This window comes from Dama dama, chromosome 11 (assembly GCF_033118175.1).
Source record: "Dama dama isolate Ldn47 chromosome 11, ASM3311817v1, whole genome shotgun sequence".
In the NCBI taxonomy this organism is placed as follows: Eukaryota; Metazoa; Chordata; class Mammalia; order Artiodactyla; family Cervidae; genus Dama; species Dama dama.
Window position 1 is genome coordinate 96,737,783 of NC_083691.1, and position 15,786 is coordinate 96,753,568.

General features: G+C 47.0%; 1 protein-coding gene across 3 annotated transcripts in view; it reads right to left on the minus strand.

The window, feature by feature from the left end:
• Positions 1–15,786, minus strand: part of NPAS2 (neuronal PAS domain protein 2) — a 129,036-nt gene that overhangs the window by 68,345 nt on the left and 44,905 nt on the right. For all 3 annotated transcript variants that reach the window (XM_061155916.1, XM_061155918.1, XM_061155915.1), the window contains exons 4-5: positions 8,759–8,850; positions 1,899–1,988 (exon numbers count right to left, since the gene is read on the minus strand). In XM_061155916.1, coding sequence (XP_061011899.1) covers positions 1,899–1,988; positions 8,759–8,850 — 182 coding nt within the window. The remainder of the gene's footprint in view (positions 1–1,898; positions 1,989–8,758; positions 8,851–15,786) is intronic.

Below are 15,786 nucleotides of genomic sequence, written 5' to 3' on the forward strand. Positions count from 1 at the left end.
CATGGCAACTCAGTCATCAGATATTACCAAGAGCAGAAAGCAGAACAGTGCAAATTCTGTTTCACCAAATGGCTCTGGGCACAACCCCAGGCCACTCTGGAGGCAACGTGTCTTTACTTTCCATCAGTGCCTCTCGCTGCTCAATCCTGTTCACTCAAGACAAAACCCAACTCCCTCGGAAGAAGTCCCCCATCTCCTCAGATCAGCCCAAAGAAACCATGCAGATTTCACGGGGTCTCAGCACTCCTTCCCTGGTGGCTCAGAGAGTAAAGAATCCACCTGCAATAAGGAAATGTGGGTTTGAGAAGATCCCCTGGGGAAGGGAATGGCAACCCACTCCAATATTCTCACCTGGAGAATCCCACAGACAGAGAAGCCTGGTGGGCTACAGTTCAAGGGGTTGCAAAGAATCAGACATGACTGAGCATGCGCGCGCACACACACACACATCACTACTCCAGCCTGACCCAAAAACCAAGATGAAAATGCATTCCTGACTCTTGAGGGCTGAGTGAGAACCAACCTCTTCCAAGGGCTCTCGGGGGAGACAACTCCCAGCCTCATACACCCTGGACATGGGCTGAACCACAATGTCAGACGGATTTGGAGTGATGCAAAGGCATCTGCCTTGCAAAGTGAAAAATGCTGGGCCACCACACGCAGTGACCTGCAAAGGAAAATCATGGACAGTGGCTTTGGTCTCCACCCAGCATCGTCAGCAGAAGGGGGAGTGGCTTCTGAGTAAAAGCATGACCCAGGACGATGTGGGGTTCTGACCATTAGCAAAGCTGGGCTCAGCACCCAGGGGCTCAGCACCACAGAGCAAGGCCATTGCGCTCCCAGGCAGGCACGGCTAAGGAGTGGCCACCACGGTCCTCCAGTATCATCCCAGTCCATGATTTCCCATGACCAGAATCCCAGGGCAGGCTGCTACGCGCCCCCCTCCCCCCCACCCCCCATCAGTGTCCTAGCCATACAACTGCCTGGGAGGAGACAGAAGAGATGATATTTTATCCCCTTTAGTCACAAAGGATGCTCCTGATACAGCGTGCTTCCAGGCCAGACTCTGGGAATAAACGATGGTGTGATGGGAGGTGGGAGGCTGGCTGAACACCTTCCCCCAGGGGCCCTCCAGCAGGCGAGTGCTGCTCTGTGAGTAAGAGCATCCTGATGCGGGTACCAGAGAGCCAGAGAGGCTCAGGAGGAGAGGAGGGGAGGATGAGAGAAGAAGGGAGGAAAGGGGAGGGAGAGAAGGAGGGAGGGGGAGAGAGGGGCGAGAGGGAAGCGAGGAGTGCCCACAGCACCGCCCTAACTCCATGCCCCAAGTGGCTCCCTGGACTGCAGAGCTCGCCCTTCTGCCCAGATCCTCCTTGTCCCCCAAGGTCCTCCTGGTCCAACATCTTCGAAGAGTATTTCACTGCCCCCACCCCCACGGTCATCCCTGGCACTGAACCCTTGCCACCAGCAAGTGTCACACAAACTGCATCCCAGACACATCTCCAGGGATTCCCAAGCCCCGCCCCGTCTCCAGCCATCTGGTGCACACTCCTACACCTGCCCCTGGGGACCCTGTCTTCCTCTGCAGGTGTCCGTCAGCCTCCACAGAGGCTCTGAGCTCTGACAACTGTGTCGTGGGTGCGTGGCTTCCAGGCGGTTTCCGGGACAGTGGAGGGTGGGGACGCACCATGGCCCCTGTTTCAGGTCTTACTCACTCCAGGACGACACAGTCCTGCATCTGCCCTTTGTCTAGAAGCACCTGGGGCTAGGCCTTGGCCTGGTCAGGACTCCTCGACTCTCCTCACACGCAGACCCTGCAGACCCACAGCGCCCCAACTCTGAGACCTGAATGGGAATGAGGATCACACATGCTGGCAAAGGCCGTCTGGGCAGAAACTCACCGGTAAGTGCCCGAGGAGAGGTGTGATGCTGTCAGAAACATAGAGGATGCTGCCATCTGTCGTCACGGCGATGATGAAGCCATCCAAGGCCTGCAAAAAATGCAATAGGTGAAGGCTCTTCCGTCATGCTTTCATGCAGGAAGGGATCACTGAAGCCAAGGACCCTGGGTTACAACAATGACTTCGTTTCATAACTCTTTGAATATTTCCATGGCTAACCTCACAGCACTTTTTTTTTTTTGTCTTGCACACAAGTGGGTTTCTTACATAGAACTTGTCTAACCCAGATGAAATGGTTGCAAAGCATGAAAGGGCTTAGTGGAAAATGGGACCTACGGTATCACGAAATAAATTCAGCGGTGGAAATTACCTGAGTACATTTACTGATAAGTGTGCATTTGGGCTGAATCAGAAATATCACAATTGCCATTAAAAGGTGTCAGTGAAGAGTTCACGATCCCTGTTCTCCATCCCCATTACCACTGTGAATTCAGTGGTAAACATTTACTAAAAGATACAGGAGCTCATGGCCTTCTCCCATGGTGGTGCCAATGGCAAGGAATCTGCCTGCCATCTCAGGAGACACAAGAGACATGGGTTCGATCCTTGGATCAGAAGATCCCCTAGAGAAGAGAATGGCAATCCGCTCCAGTACTCTTGCTTGGAGAATTCCACGGACAGAGGAGCCAGGCAGGCTACAGTCCATGGAGTCGAAAAACAGTCAGAATGACTGAGCGACTCACACACACACACACACACACACAAGCTCACAGAGGCATTAAAAACAGAAAGTGTGCCTGCTGGCCCATTGCCATAGAAAGACCTTCTGAAGGAGCTCTTTATAAAGAACATTCACACTAATCCACCAAAGGGAAAAGTAAGGGCTGATGGGGAAAGGCTGGGTTACTCGACTAGATTCACAAGAGCAGTCATCCCTCAGTGTCCATGGGTAACTGGTTCCAGGACCCCTGCAGACACCAAGTTCCACAGATGCTCAAGTCCCCCAGAGTTGCCCGCGTATCCATGGGCCCTGCATTTTGGGATTCAGCCAACCGTGGGTGTGAAACCCACAGACATGGAAGGCCAACCGTATTTCAGCATGTCTGGAAAATTCATTGGCTTAGAAGTTTTGACCGAGTGCCTGCCATGGGTTAGGTGCACTGCCCTCGGAGCTCATGAGAGAAAAGATACAGGCCCTCGTGTTTTCTCACAGATCCACCGGCTGTTTGGTGTTCGGGTTCCTCATCAGGTGCTCACAATGCTTTCATAAGTCACACAGAAAGGTGACTTCTAAAACTCAGACTCTGTCCAGCAGAGAATGGGGTCATCCGGGCAACTCACCATACTGGCCTGCCACAGAAAGGGAAGAGATGGAAAACAAAACCTTTCTCCCCCAAAACAAATATTCAAGGACATAAGATGCTCAGGAAGGCGGTCGCTGTAAACTATCACTGCTGCCTCGCTGACTGTACTGTTGAAATAGCATCTTGCACAAATGTGTGGATTTTTTCTACTTTGAGGGAAAAAAATTCCCAAAGTGAAGCATGTGTAGAAAGTTCCAGAAACATTTTGTATACCCTCAGCTCAACCTTCCCAGGGCGTTACTGATCTTCTGTGTAGCCAAGAGGGCATGGATTCTTTCAGGGTAGGAGGGTGCAGCTAAGTGCCTGGCAGCAGGAGCCAGAAATAGTCCAGAAGTGTGCGGAGAAGGGTACCACCATGGGCACACACCACCGTGGGAGAGAGTTCTTTTCACTAGGAAAATTACTACTAGGGTCACTGACTATTTAACACTTAGGTTCTGCAGGGTTGGGAAGAATCCCCTGGAGGAGGAAATGGCAACCCACTCCAGTATTCTTGCCTGGAGAATACCGCGGACAGAGGAGCCTGGTGGCCTATAGTCCATAGGGTTGCACAGAGTCAGACACGACTGATGTGACTTAGTACACGGCACACGCCGCAGGATTTAAGACTGAAGCATCTATTAAAGCACATTTCTGAAGTGGACCCCATTCTCTTCGATTATGTCTGTGGTTTTCAACTGGGGGCAACTCTGCCCCACTGTGGACACCTGGCAATGTCTAGAGACCTTTCCGGTTGTCGCTTCTCGGGTGGGCACTGTTGGCATCTAGTGGGTGGAGGCCAAGGATGCTTTGAAATATCCCATCTACAATACACAGTATGTCCCTACCACAAGGAACGATCAGGTCCAAAACACTAATTGGGCTGAGGTGGAGAAATCTTGGACCAGACTTACCAGTCATCATGAACACCAAAGTACATCCTGCCTTTGTGTTCAGTCGCTCAGTCATGTCTGCCTCTTTTGAGACCCCATGGACTGTAGCCCGCCAGGCTCCTCTGTCCATGGGATTCTCCAGGCAAGAATACTGGAGTGGGTTGCCATTTCCTCCTCCAGAGGATCTTCCTGACTCAGGATCAAAGTCGCATCAGCTGCGACTCCTGCATTGGCAGGAGGATTCTTTACCTGCTGAGCCACCTGCGAAGCCCCAATATTCTGGTGAACTTTATTTCTTTTCCATTTAAGTATTTTTTCTAAATTAAAAGAAATCACATTAGCAGCGCTCCCGGAGGTGAATTTTTCTAAGAGGTGGAGGCATTGTGGATGACGTCAGCGGGACCGTTTTGGAAACAGCAGATTGAAATACTGGGAAAAGCAGGAGCGGTCTAAATTCTCCTCTTGCACAGTGAGCCCATGCCCTCTTGAATTTATAAAGCAAGTGGGTGTTAAAAAGCAGGAGGTATTTATGGATGGAGGATAACGCTCATCAGCCCATTGGCATTTTCCATCAAACGCATGAGGATTACGCTGAGTCACTGCGTTAAGAGCGCTTGTGATGGTTTCAGAAGTCCCACTGGCAACATTTGAGAGTGACTCAACAGGACATGATTAAAAAGTGGCGTGCCCCTCCTGTTGCAATGGGGACTCTGGCAGGACCTTCAGTGGACACCCGAGATTCCATAATGGTCCGAGTTTCACACCTGCCACCACCAGAGGGAAACGAGATGACACCTCTCTGCCAATCCCTGCTTCTGACAGTGTTTCCTGTCTTCTCTGGGACAACCTCTAGGCTAAGAGAAAAGATGGCTGTAGCTTTTCTGAACAAAATTCAGAAACACTGCATATCCCGTAACTGCCTGTCAACGAGAGTGTCCCTTCCTTTGAATTTACTTGTTCAAACGCTTGTGGCTACCATCTTGGGCAGCTTTCACTCGACCAGCTCGGCTGGCTGAGACCAAGTCGCTTTCGTTCTTTCCAGTCCCACAACGGTATGAGTTCTCCTGGAGTCTGGTTTGGGGCCTTTTTGGGAGAAGAGGAAGGAAGCAGGGATTCACACTCAGAAGACACCAGCAGTGCCATTCCCTGGGGTCTGACGGGCTCTGTCCTGGGTTTCATCTTCATTTTAGAAAGGAAATTCCTAGTTACAAAGACATGGCATCTGGATTCCTCATGCTCCCTGAAGTGGCTCTGAACAAAGGAGGGGGATGTGCAGCTGGGATGGGATGCACACCATGGAGAAGCTGCACCCTGGAAAATGAGAGCATCATCCCATGGGGACCATCGCAAGGAAGGCACAGGAGGCTGCTGTCACCCTTCACCTGGTCGTGTCTCCTGAGGAGCAAAAGGGTGGAAGAGGAGCTTAAGACAGTCAGAGGCAAATCTAAAGTTCTAGTTGGACGGTCTCCCAGATGTCTCAAAGATGCAATTTACCCAGGACTCCTGCTTGCTGTACAGGCTTGATTTGGAGTCCATCCAATTCACTTACGTAGCATGATTTCCTTTAGACTGGCTTCAAAGAGTCTACGCTAGGAGCAGAGGAAACTGCATAATGCACATCCATACAAATCTAAACTCGTCTTTTTCTAGAAATTTCAGCCTTCTAAATCTCAGTTCAGCCCAAATTTTCATTTTTAAAATAAAGACTGTTCTAAGAGAAAAGGAAGGGCATTACATAATAACCATGGGATCAGTCCAAGAAGACACCACAAGTGTAAACATATATGCACCCAATACAGGAGCACCTCAGTATAGAAGGCAAATGATAACAGGCAGAAAAGGAGAAACGGACAGTAACACAATTATAGTGGGACCTTAACACTTCACTGACATCCACAGACAGATCCTCCACATGGAAAATCAATAAGGAAGTATGAGCCTTAAATGATACATTAGACTAGGTGGACATAACTGGTGATTATGGAGTACTCCACCCAAAAGCAGCAGAGTACAATTTTGCTTCAAGGCCACATGGAACATTCTCCAGGACTGACCACATGCTGGGCTACAAAGTGAACCTCGGCAAATGTAAGAAAACTGAAATCCTGTCAAACATCTTTTCTGACCACAACGCTATGAGATCAGAAATCAACTACAAAAAAAAAACAAAAACAAAAAAAAGCCCTGCAAAAAGCACAAATACAGGGGAACTAAACAACTTGCTACTAAACGGCCGGTGGATCAGTGAAGAAGTCACAGAGGAAATAAAAATACCCAAAGACAAACGAAAATGAAAACACAACAATCTAAAGACCTATGGGACTCAGCAACAGCAGTGTGAAGAGGGAAGTTCATAGAGATATGAGCTTACCTCCAGAAACAATAAAAATCTCAAATAAACAACTTAACCTCACATCTCAGTGGACAGGAGTTTGAGCAAACTCCAGGAGACGGTGAAGGACGGGGAAGCACAGCGTACTGTAGCTCATGAAGTCACAAAGGGTCGGACGTGGCCGAGCGACTGAACGACAATCACCTTACACCCAAAGCAACTAGAGACAGAGCAAAATACCCCCAGAGTTGGTAGAAGGAAAGAATCATAAAGACCAGAGCAGAAATAAACAAAACAGAGGCTAAGGAAACAACAGAAAAGGTCAGTGAAACCAAAAGCCGGCTCTTTGAACAGATAAACAAAACCTATAAACCTTTAGCCAGATTCATCGAGTTAGAAAGGGAGGGGGTCCAAGGCAATAAAATCAGAAACGCAAAAGAAGTTACAGCTGACTCCACTGAAATACAGGCCACCGTGAGACTACTACAAGAAACTACATTTTTACTGTTATAAAAGTCTTATTTTCTCAAACACCTTTGATACCGTGAAACTCCCTTGGGGGTGGGGAGGGTAAAGTGTGCCACAGGCTTCTAAAGACCGTTATGTGCTATAGGGTTATGTTTTAATTACATTTCCCTAAGAATTAGAAGATAAAATGACTTCTGTGAGATAGCATAATGATACATTAATTCAACCTTGTATATCACAAGCTGCTCTAAATTTAACATACTTAAAATGCATTGCTTCTGGAGAAAGTTCTGTATTTTCTTTAAATATAGTTCACATGCAGATTTAAGTATCTTTCATTTCATGCAAATGTTCATTAATGCGTTTATATTTCATAATATTTGGACAGCTTCATTCTGGCATTTTCTTACTCGAGTAACTTTCTGTTTTCTGCAGTTAATCTATGTAAATTAAAGTTTATATCAGTCTTATATAGGCACATAAGACGAGATCTAGAAAGCTGGAGCCCAAAGAGTCACCTTCTGATACCCTGCCGGGAACCAGTGACACAGTTAGCATCTAACTTCTTTTGACTGAATCCATCCACCCCAGGTTTCTTCTACTTCAAGGGCTCAGACACACCACCTCTGAGGCTTTCTCTATGTCCGCCATGGTGTCTGAACACTCCCAGACTTATCCCTAGCTTAGAAGTCAGAACCAGCTGGATGTTTTCGCAGTGACTTATCCTCGTCTGGGCTTCCCCAGTGGCTCATGGTAAAGAACTTGCCTGCCAATGCAGGAGACACAAGATACGTGGGTTTAATCCCTGGGTCAGGAAGATCCCCTGGAGGAGGGCAGGGCAACCCACTCCAGTATTCTTGTCTGGAGAATCCCCATGGACAGAGGAGCCTGTTGGGCTACAGTCCATGGGGGCGCAAAGAGTCAGACATGACTGAAATGACCCAGCACACAGCACATCGTCATCTGTCGTGAGAAGTCTCACCCCTAGAGACACATGAGGCAGGCCAGGCACTCAGATCAGCCAGACTGCCTCCAATCCAGCCCAGCAGATGGGCACAGGCACACAGCTTTTCAGAGGAAGAAATGTGAGTTTCTCCGCACAGAGAGAGCACACTCGGGGATCGTGGGCGGTGGGGCGGGGCATGGCCATGTATGATTGATACCATACACCATGTTGATGAAACAGGACCTCAAGTTAAAAGCATAATTTTAAAAGAAGACTTTTGCTTTCAAAATGTGTCCTACCAAGTATATGTAATTGTTGCATTGGGCTTCCCTGGTGGCTCAGAGGGCAAAGAATCTGCCTGCAATGAGGGAGACCAGGGTTCGATCCCTGGGTTGGGAAGAATTCCTGGAAAAGAGAATGGCTACCACTCTGGTATTCTTGCCTGGAGAATTCCACGGACAGAGGAGGCTGGTGAGCTACAGTCCATGGGGTCACAGGGGGTCGGACACAATAGCACCCAAGGCATATGCATATATATATTCCACATAAATACCCTGGCTCTCCCTACTGCTGGCTCCGTCCCTGCCCGGCTCCCCTGCTAGGTGTCCTCTGGATGGGAGGCTGGAGTGGGTCTGCTCTGCAGTCACCATGGCAACAGGACACATTCACACTGAGTTTGGGGATTCTGGCTTTTGCTGCCCAACTCGGTAGCCAAAACACACACCACAGCAGGCAGATTTTTTTCAAGAGTCTGTCTGTTCCCAGCCTTCCTTTCAGGGTCAAGAACAGTTGTTTACTTCGGGCACATGGTCTTATCTGGAACAAGCAGCTACATTTTAATCCGCAACCCATCAAGCTGATTGAAACGTGCACCTCACCTCCAGCATCAGCTGGGTGAATTCTTCATTACTGAGGAACGAAGGCTTCCAGTCCGGCTGAATGTCACAGACTTCCGTTTGCGCTGAGACTTCTAAAAAAAGAACACAAACAAGCTTTTAGATGAAAAGACACCTAGAAACCGGAATTAGGAAATGACACACGTGTTATTTTTATGCAATTTCGTATAAATGTGTAGTTTAATAAAAGAAGCTGATATAAGGACATATGCTACTCTGATTTCCATGGATGGGGTACATTGGAGATAATGGACTCTTGCTGTTTTCTCCTTTTGACCTTTAATGAGGTCTCTGGGAAGAGAGCACCCCACCCTCTGCATTGGGTGTAGTGCCTGTGATTAGCACATGGCACCTTGCCCTTGAATGTCTCCATGACAAAGCCCATCATCAGCGGCTGGAGTTTGGTAGTTGCCACCTGGGTTTTCCTGGTGGCTCAGTTGGTAAAGAATCCACCTGCAGGGCAGGAGACGGGGATTCCATCCCGGAGTGGAGAAGATCCCCGAGAGAAGGAAAGGGCAACCCACTCCGGTTATCAAGGCAACAGGAAAAAGGACAGGGGTGGAGGGGCATGTCCTTAAGCTGCTTCTTCATGGTCAAGGCGAAACAAAATACTTTAGCAAGCTGGGATTTTTAAAATTCCAGAAACATCTTAGGGAACAAAGTTCCTAACCTACTGCGTTTGTGCAGATTGCAATGTATGTTTCAGCATTTCCAGTTACTGAAGTGTAATTCGTTATGCAAATACATGCTCCTTATTAGTTGCTTTGAAGGCCAGAATTTATTTTTCCTAAAACTTTCTGGGGTTAATCTGTACTTTGCCCGTTTCAAGTAACTACCTTGTTTGCAAGACATTATTCGTATTTGTAAATCTAATAGTCACTGGTCTACACAGGACTCTGTAAAGACTCTAGTTTTCCTGCCCTTTTGTGTTTTTTTTTCCCTTTATAATAGTTGATTGACATTGTTTTTTTTTTTTCCTATTCATGATTTAGAAGAATTTCTGCTTTACAACTTGGCAATTTTGTGTAAATTCTTAGCATTTTTGTCAAGTTTGGGAAAACACCAATCAAGTTTCTGTCCTAGAAGAACTGTAAAATTTCAGGGCATTTCACCTTTTTTTTTTGTTGTTGTTCACTGACTAACCTACAATGCTCTTGCTTTGTTTTTTAATTTTTATATAATTTTTTAAAGTTTTTTTTAATGTGGACCATTTTTAAAGTCTTTACTGAATTTGTTACAATATTACTTCTGTTTATGTTTTTGTTTTTTGATTATAAGGTGTGTAGGATCTTAGCTCCCCGACCAGGGATGGACCTCACACCCACTGCATTGGAAGCGAATGTCTTAACCACTGGACTACCAGGGAAGTCCCTAATTTTTATACAATTTTTAAAGGTTACTTTCCACTTACAGTTATTTTAAAATATTGGCTATATTCCACACATTGTACAACACATCCTTGAGCCTACCCTACACCCAACAGTTTGTACCTCTCACACCTCCACCCCTATATTGTCTGCCCCATCACTGCTAACCACTAGTTTGGTCTCCACATCTGTGAGCCTGCTTCTTTCTTGTTATTTTCACTAGTTTGTTGTATTTTTTAAGACTCTCTATATGAGTGCTATCATACAGTATTTGTCTTTCTCCATCTGAATTATTTCACTTAGCATAATGCCCTCCAAGTCCATTGATATCGCTGTGTGCTAACTCGCTTCAATACTGTCCGACTCTTTGCAGCCTTATGGACTGTAGCCTGCCAGGAGCCTCTGTCCATGGGATTCTCCAGGCAAGAATACTAGAGTGGGTTGCCACGCCCTCCTCCACAGGATCTTCCTGACACAGGGCTTGAACCCACATCTCCTACATCTCCTGCATTGGCAGGTGGGTTCTTTACCACTAGCACCACCTGGGAAGCCCCCATATTGCTGCAAATGGTATTAGTTCATTCTTTTTTATGGCTAAGTAATCACCTGCTGTGTATGTGTACCGCATGTTCTTTATTCATTCATCTGTCGATGAACACTTAGGTAGTTTCCAGGGATTCCAGCCCCCTGACCAGGGATTAAACCTGAACCTCCTGCATTAGAAGGCAAAGTCTTAACCACTGGACTGCCAGGGAAATCCCAAGAATTCAGTGTTATAATCAAATCTCTGATTTTTCTCTGAGATGGCAGAGGAATAGAATGGGGAGACCACTTTCACAATAGAATGGGAAAGACTAGAGATCTCTTCAAGAAATCTCTTCAAGAAAATTAGAGATACCAAGAGAACATTTCGTGCAAACATGGGCACAATAAAGGACAGAAATGGTATGGACCTAACAGGAGCAGAGATATTAAGAAGAGGTGGCAAGAATACACAGAAGAACTGTACAAAAAATATCTTCATGACCCAGATAACCACAATGCTGTGATCACTCACTTAGAGCCAGACATCCTGGAATGTGAAGTAAGTGGGCCCTAGGAAACATCACCACGAACAAAGCTAGTGGAAGTGATGGAATTCCAGTTGAGCTATTTCAAATCCTAAATGATGCTGTGAAAGTGCTGCACTCAATATGCCAGCAAATTTGGAAAACTTAGCAGTGGCCACAGGACTGGAAAAAGTCAGTTTTCATTCCAATCCCAAAGAAAGGCAATGCCAAAGAATGCTCAAACTACCACACAATTGCACTCATCTCAAACACTACCAAAGCAATGCTCAAAATTCTCCAAGCCAGGGTTCAACAGTATGTGAACCATGAACTTCCAGATATTCAAACTGGATTTAGAAAAGGCAGAGGAACCAGAGATCAAATTGCCAATATCCGATGAATCATCGATAAAGCAAGAGTTCCAGAAAAACATCTATTTCTGCTTTATTGACTATGCCAAAACCTTTGATTGTGTGGATCACAATAAACTGCAGAAAATTCTTAAAGAGATGGGAATACCAGACCACCTGACCTGCCTCCTGAGAAATCTGTAAGCAGGTCAAGAAGCTACAGTTAGAACTGGACATGTAACAACAGACTGGTTCCACATCAGGAAAGGAGTACATCAAGGCTGTATAGTGTAATCCTGCTTATTTAACTTATGTGCAGAGTACATCATGAGAAATGCCAGGCTGGATGAAGCACAAGCTGGAATCAAGATTGCTGGGAGAAATATCAATAACCTCAGATATGCAGATGACACCACCCTTATGGCAGAAAGCTAAGAAGAACTAAAGAGCCTCTTGATGAAAGTGAAAGAGGAGAGTGAAAAAGTTGGCTTAAAACTCAATGTACAGAAAACTAAGATCATGGCATCTGGTCCCATCACTTCATGGCAAATAGATGGGGAAACAGTGGCAGACTTTATTTTTGGGGGCTCCAAAATCAGTGCAGATGGTGACTGCAGCCATGAAATTAAAAGACACTTGCTGCTTGGAAGAAAAGCTATGATCAACCTAGATAGCATATTAAAAAGCAGAGACATTACTTTGCCAACAAAGGTCCGTCTAGTCAAAGCTATGGTTTTTCCAGTAGTCATGTATGGATGTGAGAGTTGGAACATAAAGAAAGCTGAGTGCTGAAGAACTGATGCTTTTGAACTGTGGTGTTGGAGAAGACCCTTGAGAATCCCTTGGACTGCAAGGAGATCCAACCAGTCAATCCTAAAGGAAATCAGTCCTGAATATTCACTGGAAGGATTGATGCTGAAGCTGAAACTCCAATACTTTGGCCACCTGATGCTAAGAACTGATTCCTTTGAAAAGACCCTGATGCTGGGAAAGATTGAAGGCAAGTGGAGAAGAGGAAAAAAATTTAAAAAATAAAAAGGAGAATGGGGATGACAGAGGATGAGAAGGTTGGATGGCATTACCGATGCAATGGACATGAGTTTGAGTAAGCTCTGAGAGTTGGTGATGGACAGGGAAGCCTGGCATGCTGCAGTCCATTGGGTTGCAAAGAGTCAGATACGACTGAGCGACTGAAGTGACTGAACTGAATTGAGTCTTCACTGGCATTTGATGGGACCAACATTACAAGCTGTAGGTGACTGGGCAGGATGAGCAGAGCAATATGGTCCAAGTGGCTTCTAAATAGCAAGGGAAATACAGCCATATGGGAGCAAGTTTTTAGGGAAGCATTGTAATAACAGTGGAGCCCCCAAAGCCTACCATCACGTAGGCTGTACTTATGCCCTAGAACACCTGCCTTCCAATAGCTCGTGCTCCACAGGAACCAGCAGGACAACGTTGGGCTACATATGGTCAAGGAAGAGTCTAGAAAATGGGGCAGAAAGTAGGCTGGTGGGGTAATATCACCCTGCCCAACAGGGACATGTCTCCTTGCTCTGCTGTCCTCCCTACCCCACCCCCGCCTTCTAAGGCAGACATCTGGAAGGGCAAGGGTGAGGACTGGGATTTGATGTTGGGAGAAGATGCCATCAAGCTAGCTGAGACTCATGCAGGAAGAGGAGAGCACACAGGTCAGCCTGGTCCTGTGGAAGGGACAGACGGCCGTGAAGAAGGCTGCTCGCTACACCCTTCTATTGACATATGTTAGAGGCATCTCTTCTGTAATAGCTCTGGCAACCCACTCCAGTCTTCTTGCCTGGGAAATCTCATGGACAGAGGAGTCTGGTGGGCTACAGTCCACGAGGTCACAAAGAGCTGGACGTGACTTCGTGACTGAGCATGCTCCTGTAACAGATACTGATGACACATTTCCGATGGAGAAACATGGTCAGATGCTTGTTTTGATTTGGAATTACTTCCAGAAGTATGCATTCCAGGGTCAAGGTTTATCTCCCAAACTGAGAAAACAGGGATGCTTGGCAGCTTATGGATGAAAGAGCTAAGTTATTTTAATGACTACCTGCATAGCTCAAGTATCACGTGGTCTCCCTTCAGGATGAAGGCAGAAAGCACACCAAAATCCATAGTTCTGGGCCCCCCTGGTGGCCCAGTGGTTACAAGTCTTCCTGCCAATGCAGGAGACACGGGTTCGATCCCCGATCCAGGAAGATCTCACATGCCGTGGAGCAATTAAGCCTGTGCACATCAACTACTGGAGAAGGAAATGGCAACCCCTTCCAGTATCTCTGCCCGGAGAATCCCATGGACAGAGGAGCCTGGTGGGCTATAGTCCATGGGTTGCAAGAGTCGGACACGACTTAGCAACTAAACCACCACCACCGCCGCCATATCAACTACTGAGCCCATGTGCCCTAGAGCCTGTGGCCCCCAAGAAGAGAAGCCACTGCAATGAGAAGCCTGCACGCTGCAATGAAGAGTAGCTCCTGCTCACAACTAGAGGAAGCCCTTGTGCAGCAACGAGGACACAGCACAGTCAACGATAAATTTAGAAAATGTATGAATCCACAGGTCTTAACCCCGACCGCATGCTGACTTCACCCGGGCATCTTTAAAAACATGGATGTTTAGGCCTGACCCAGGGGTGATCTGGCAGAAGGCTCTCCATCCCCACATCAGTCGTGTTTGCCTATCTCTAGGGTATAAATACTCAGACCCTCGCTGGTTTCAAGCTGCCAACATGACATCAGCTGGCTTGCAAAACTCTTAAAAATTTAACAATCATCTTTTGCAAGCTGGTACAAACTGGCCCCAGCTCACAGCTTGGGTTCCATCCCTAGACATTCTGATGTGTTAGTCTGTGAGGTGTGACCCAGTAATAAGTATTTTTAAAAGCTTCTTGGGTGATTCTAAGGGGCCACCAGGGGTGACAACTAATAGTCCTAATGGCCACACTGGGGCTTCCCTGGGGGTCTAGTGGTTAAGAATCCTCCTGCCAATGCAGGGGACACAGCTTCAATCCCCCCTGGTCTGGGAAAATCCTGCATGCCACAGAGCAACTAAGCCCGTGAAGCTCAAGGGCCCTGGAGCCTGTGCTCTGCAACAAGAGAAGCCCTGCCGCGAGAAGCCCACACATCACAACAGAGCATAGCCCCCACTCACTGCCACCGCAGAAGGACCACGCCGTGCAACAAAGACCCAGCACAACCAAAACGTAAATGAATGAATAAGCAAATTAAAAACATAAATGGCCACACTAATGAATTGCTATAATGTGGCTATGGTGTCTGTATCTAAAAGAGTCCCATATATCACCTGTCGTAGAGAAGCAGTAGGGTTTAATGTTAAAAACTTGGGCTTTGGAGACAGAATAGCCTGGTTTAGATTCTGTGCCTTCCTGGCTGTCTAATGGTAATGACCTAACATCTTTACGTTTCAGTTGCCTCATCTGTGAAATGGTACAAACTCAAAGGGCCACTATGAGGCTCCTATGAGTTATACCCTGGTGAATTACTCTATGGGGCTTCCCTAGTGGCTCAGATTAGGTAAAGAATCTGCCTGCAACGCAGGAGACCAGGGCTCGATTCCTGGGTCAGGAAGACGCCCTGGAGAAGGGGATGGCTACCTACCCCAGTACTCTTGTCTGGAGAGCTCTATGGACGGAGGAGCCTGGTGGACTACAGTCCGTAGGGTTGCAAAGAGTTGGACACAACTGAGTGACTGACACTTTTGAAAAGTTACTCTGCGGAGGCCTTAAGCAGCTCCTGCCTGGTTCAGGGTGAGCCCCAAATGAATGCAGACCACGCTCCCATGAAGATGCCTGCAGAGTTCACAACCATTTGGATTACAAGTAAAGTTATTGCTTGTTTTTTGTTGTTTGCTTTAATCCAAATTTTGGTCCAGCCACTGTATCTCTTCATAAAATCTCTTATGGATTTTCTGTTTTCTTTTGTGTATGGGATAAGGATGAGGGAGTTCTGGGGTTGATTCTGCATTTCAGTGGGTCGTGTGGGGTAGGCCTCAGTCTTATGAAAAAGGTGAGGTGGACACAGGAGCTCCGGGTGGTAGCCGGCTGAATTTCTGCTGACCCATCCTCTCCAGGTTCCAAACTCGACAATTCTGTAATTCCACAGTGGGCAGAGCCCAGCATAAATGTCACACGTATGAACTTGATCCCGGCTGTCCTATTTCTTGGTGACACTGACCTGGTTTGAGTAATTTGCACA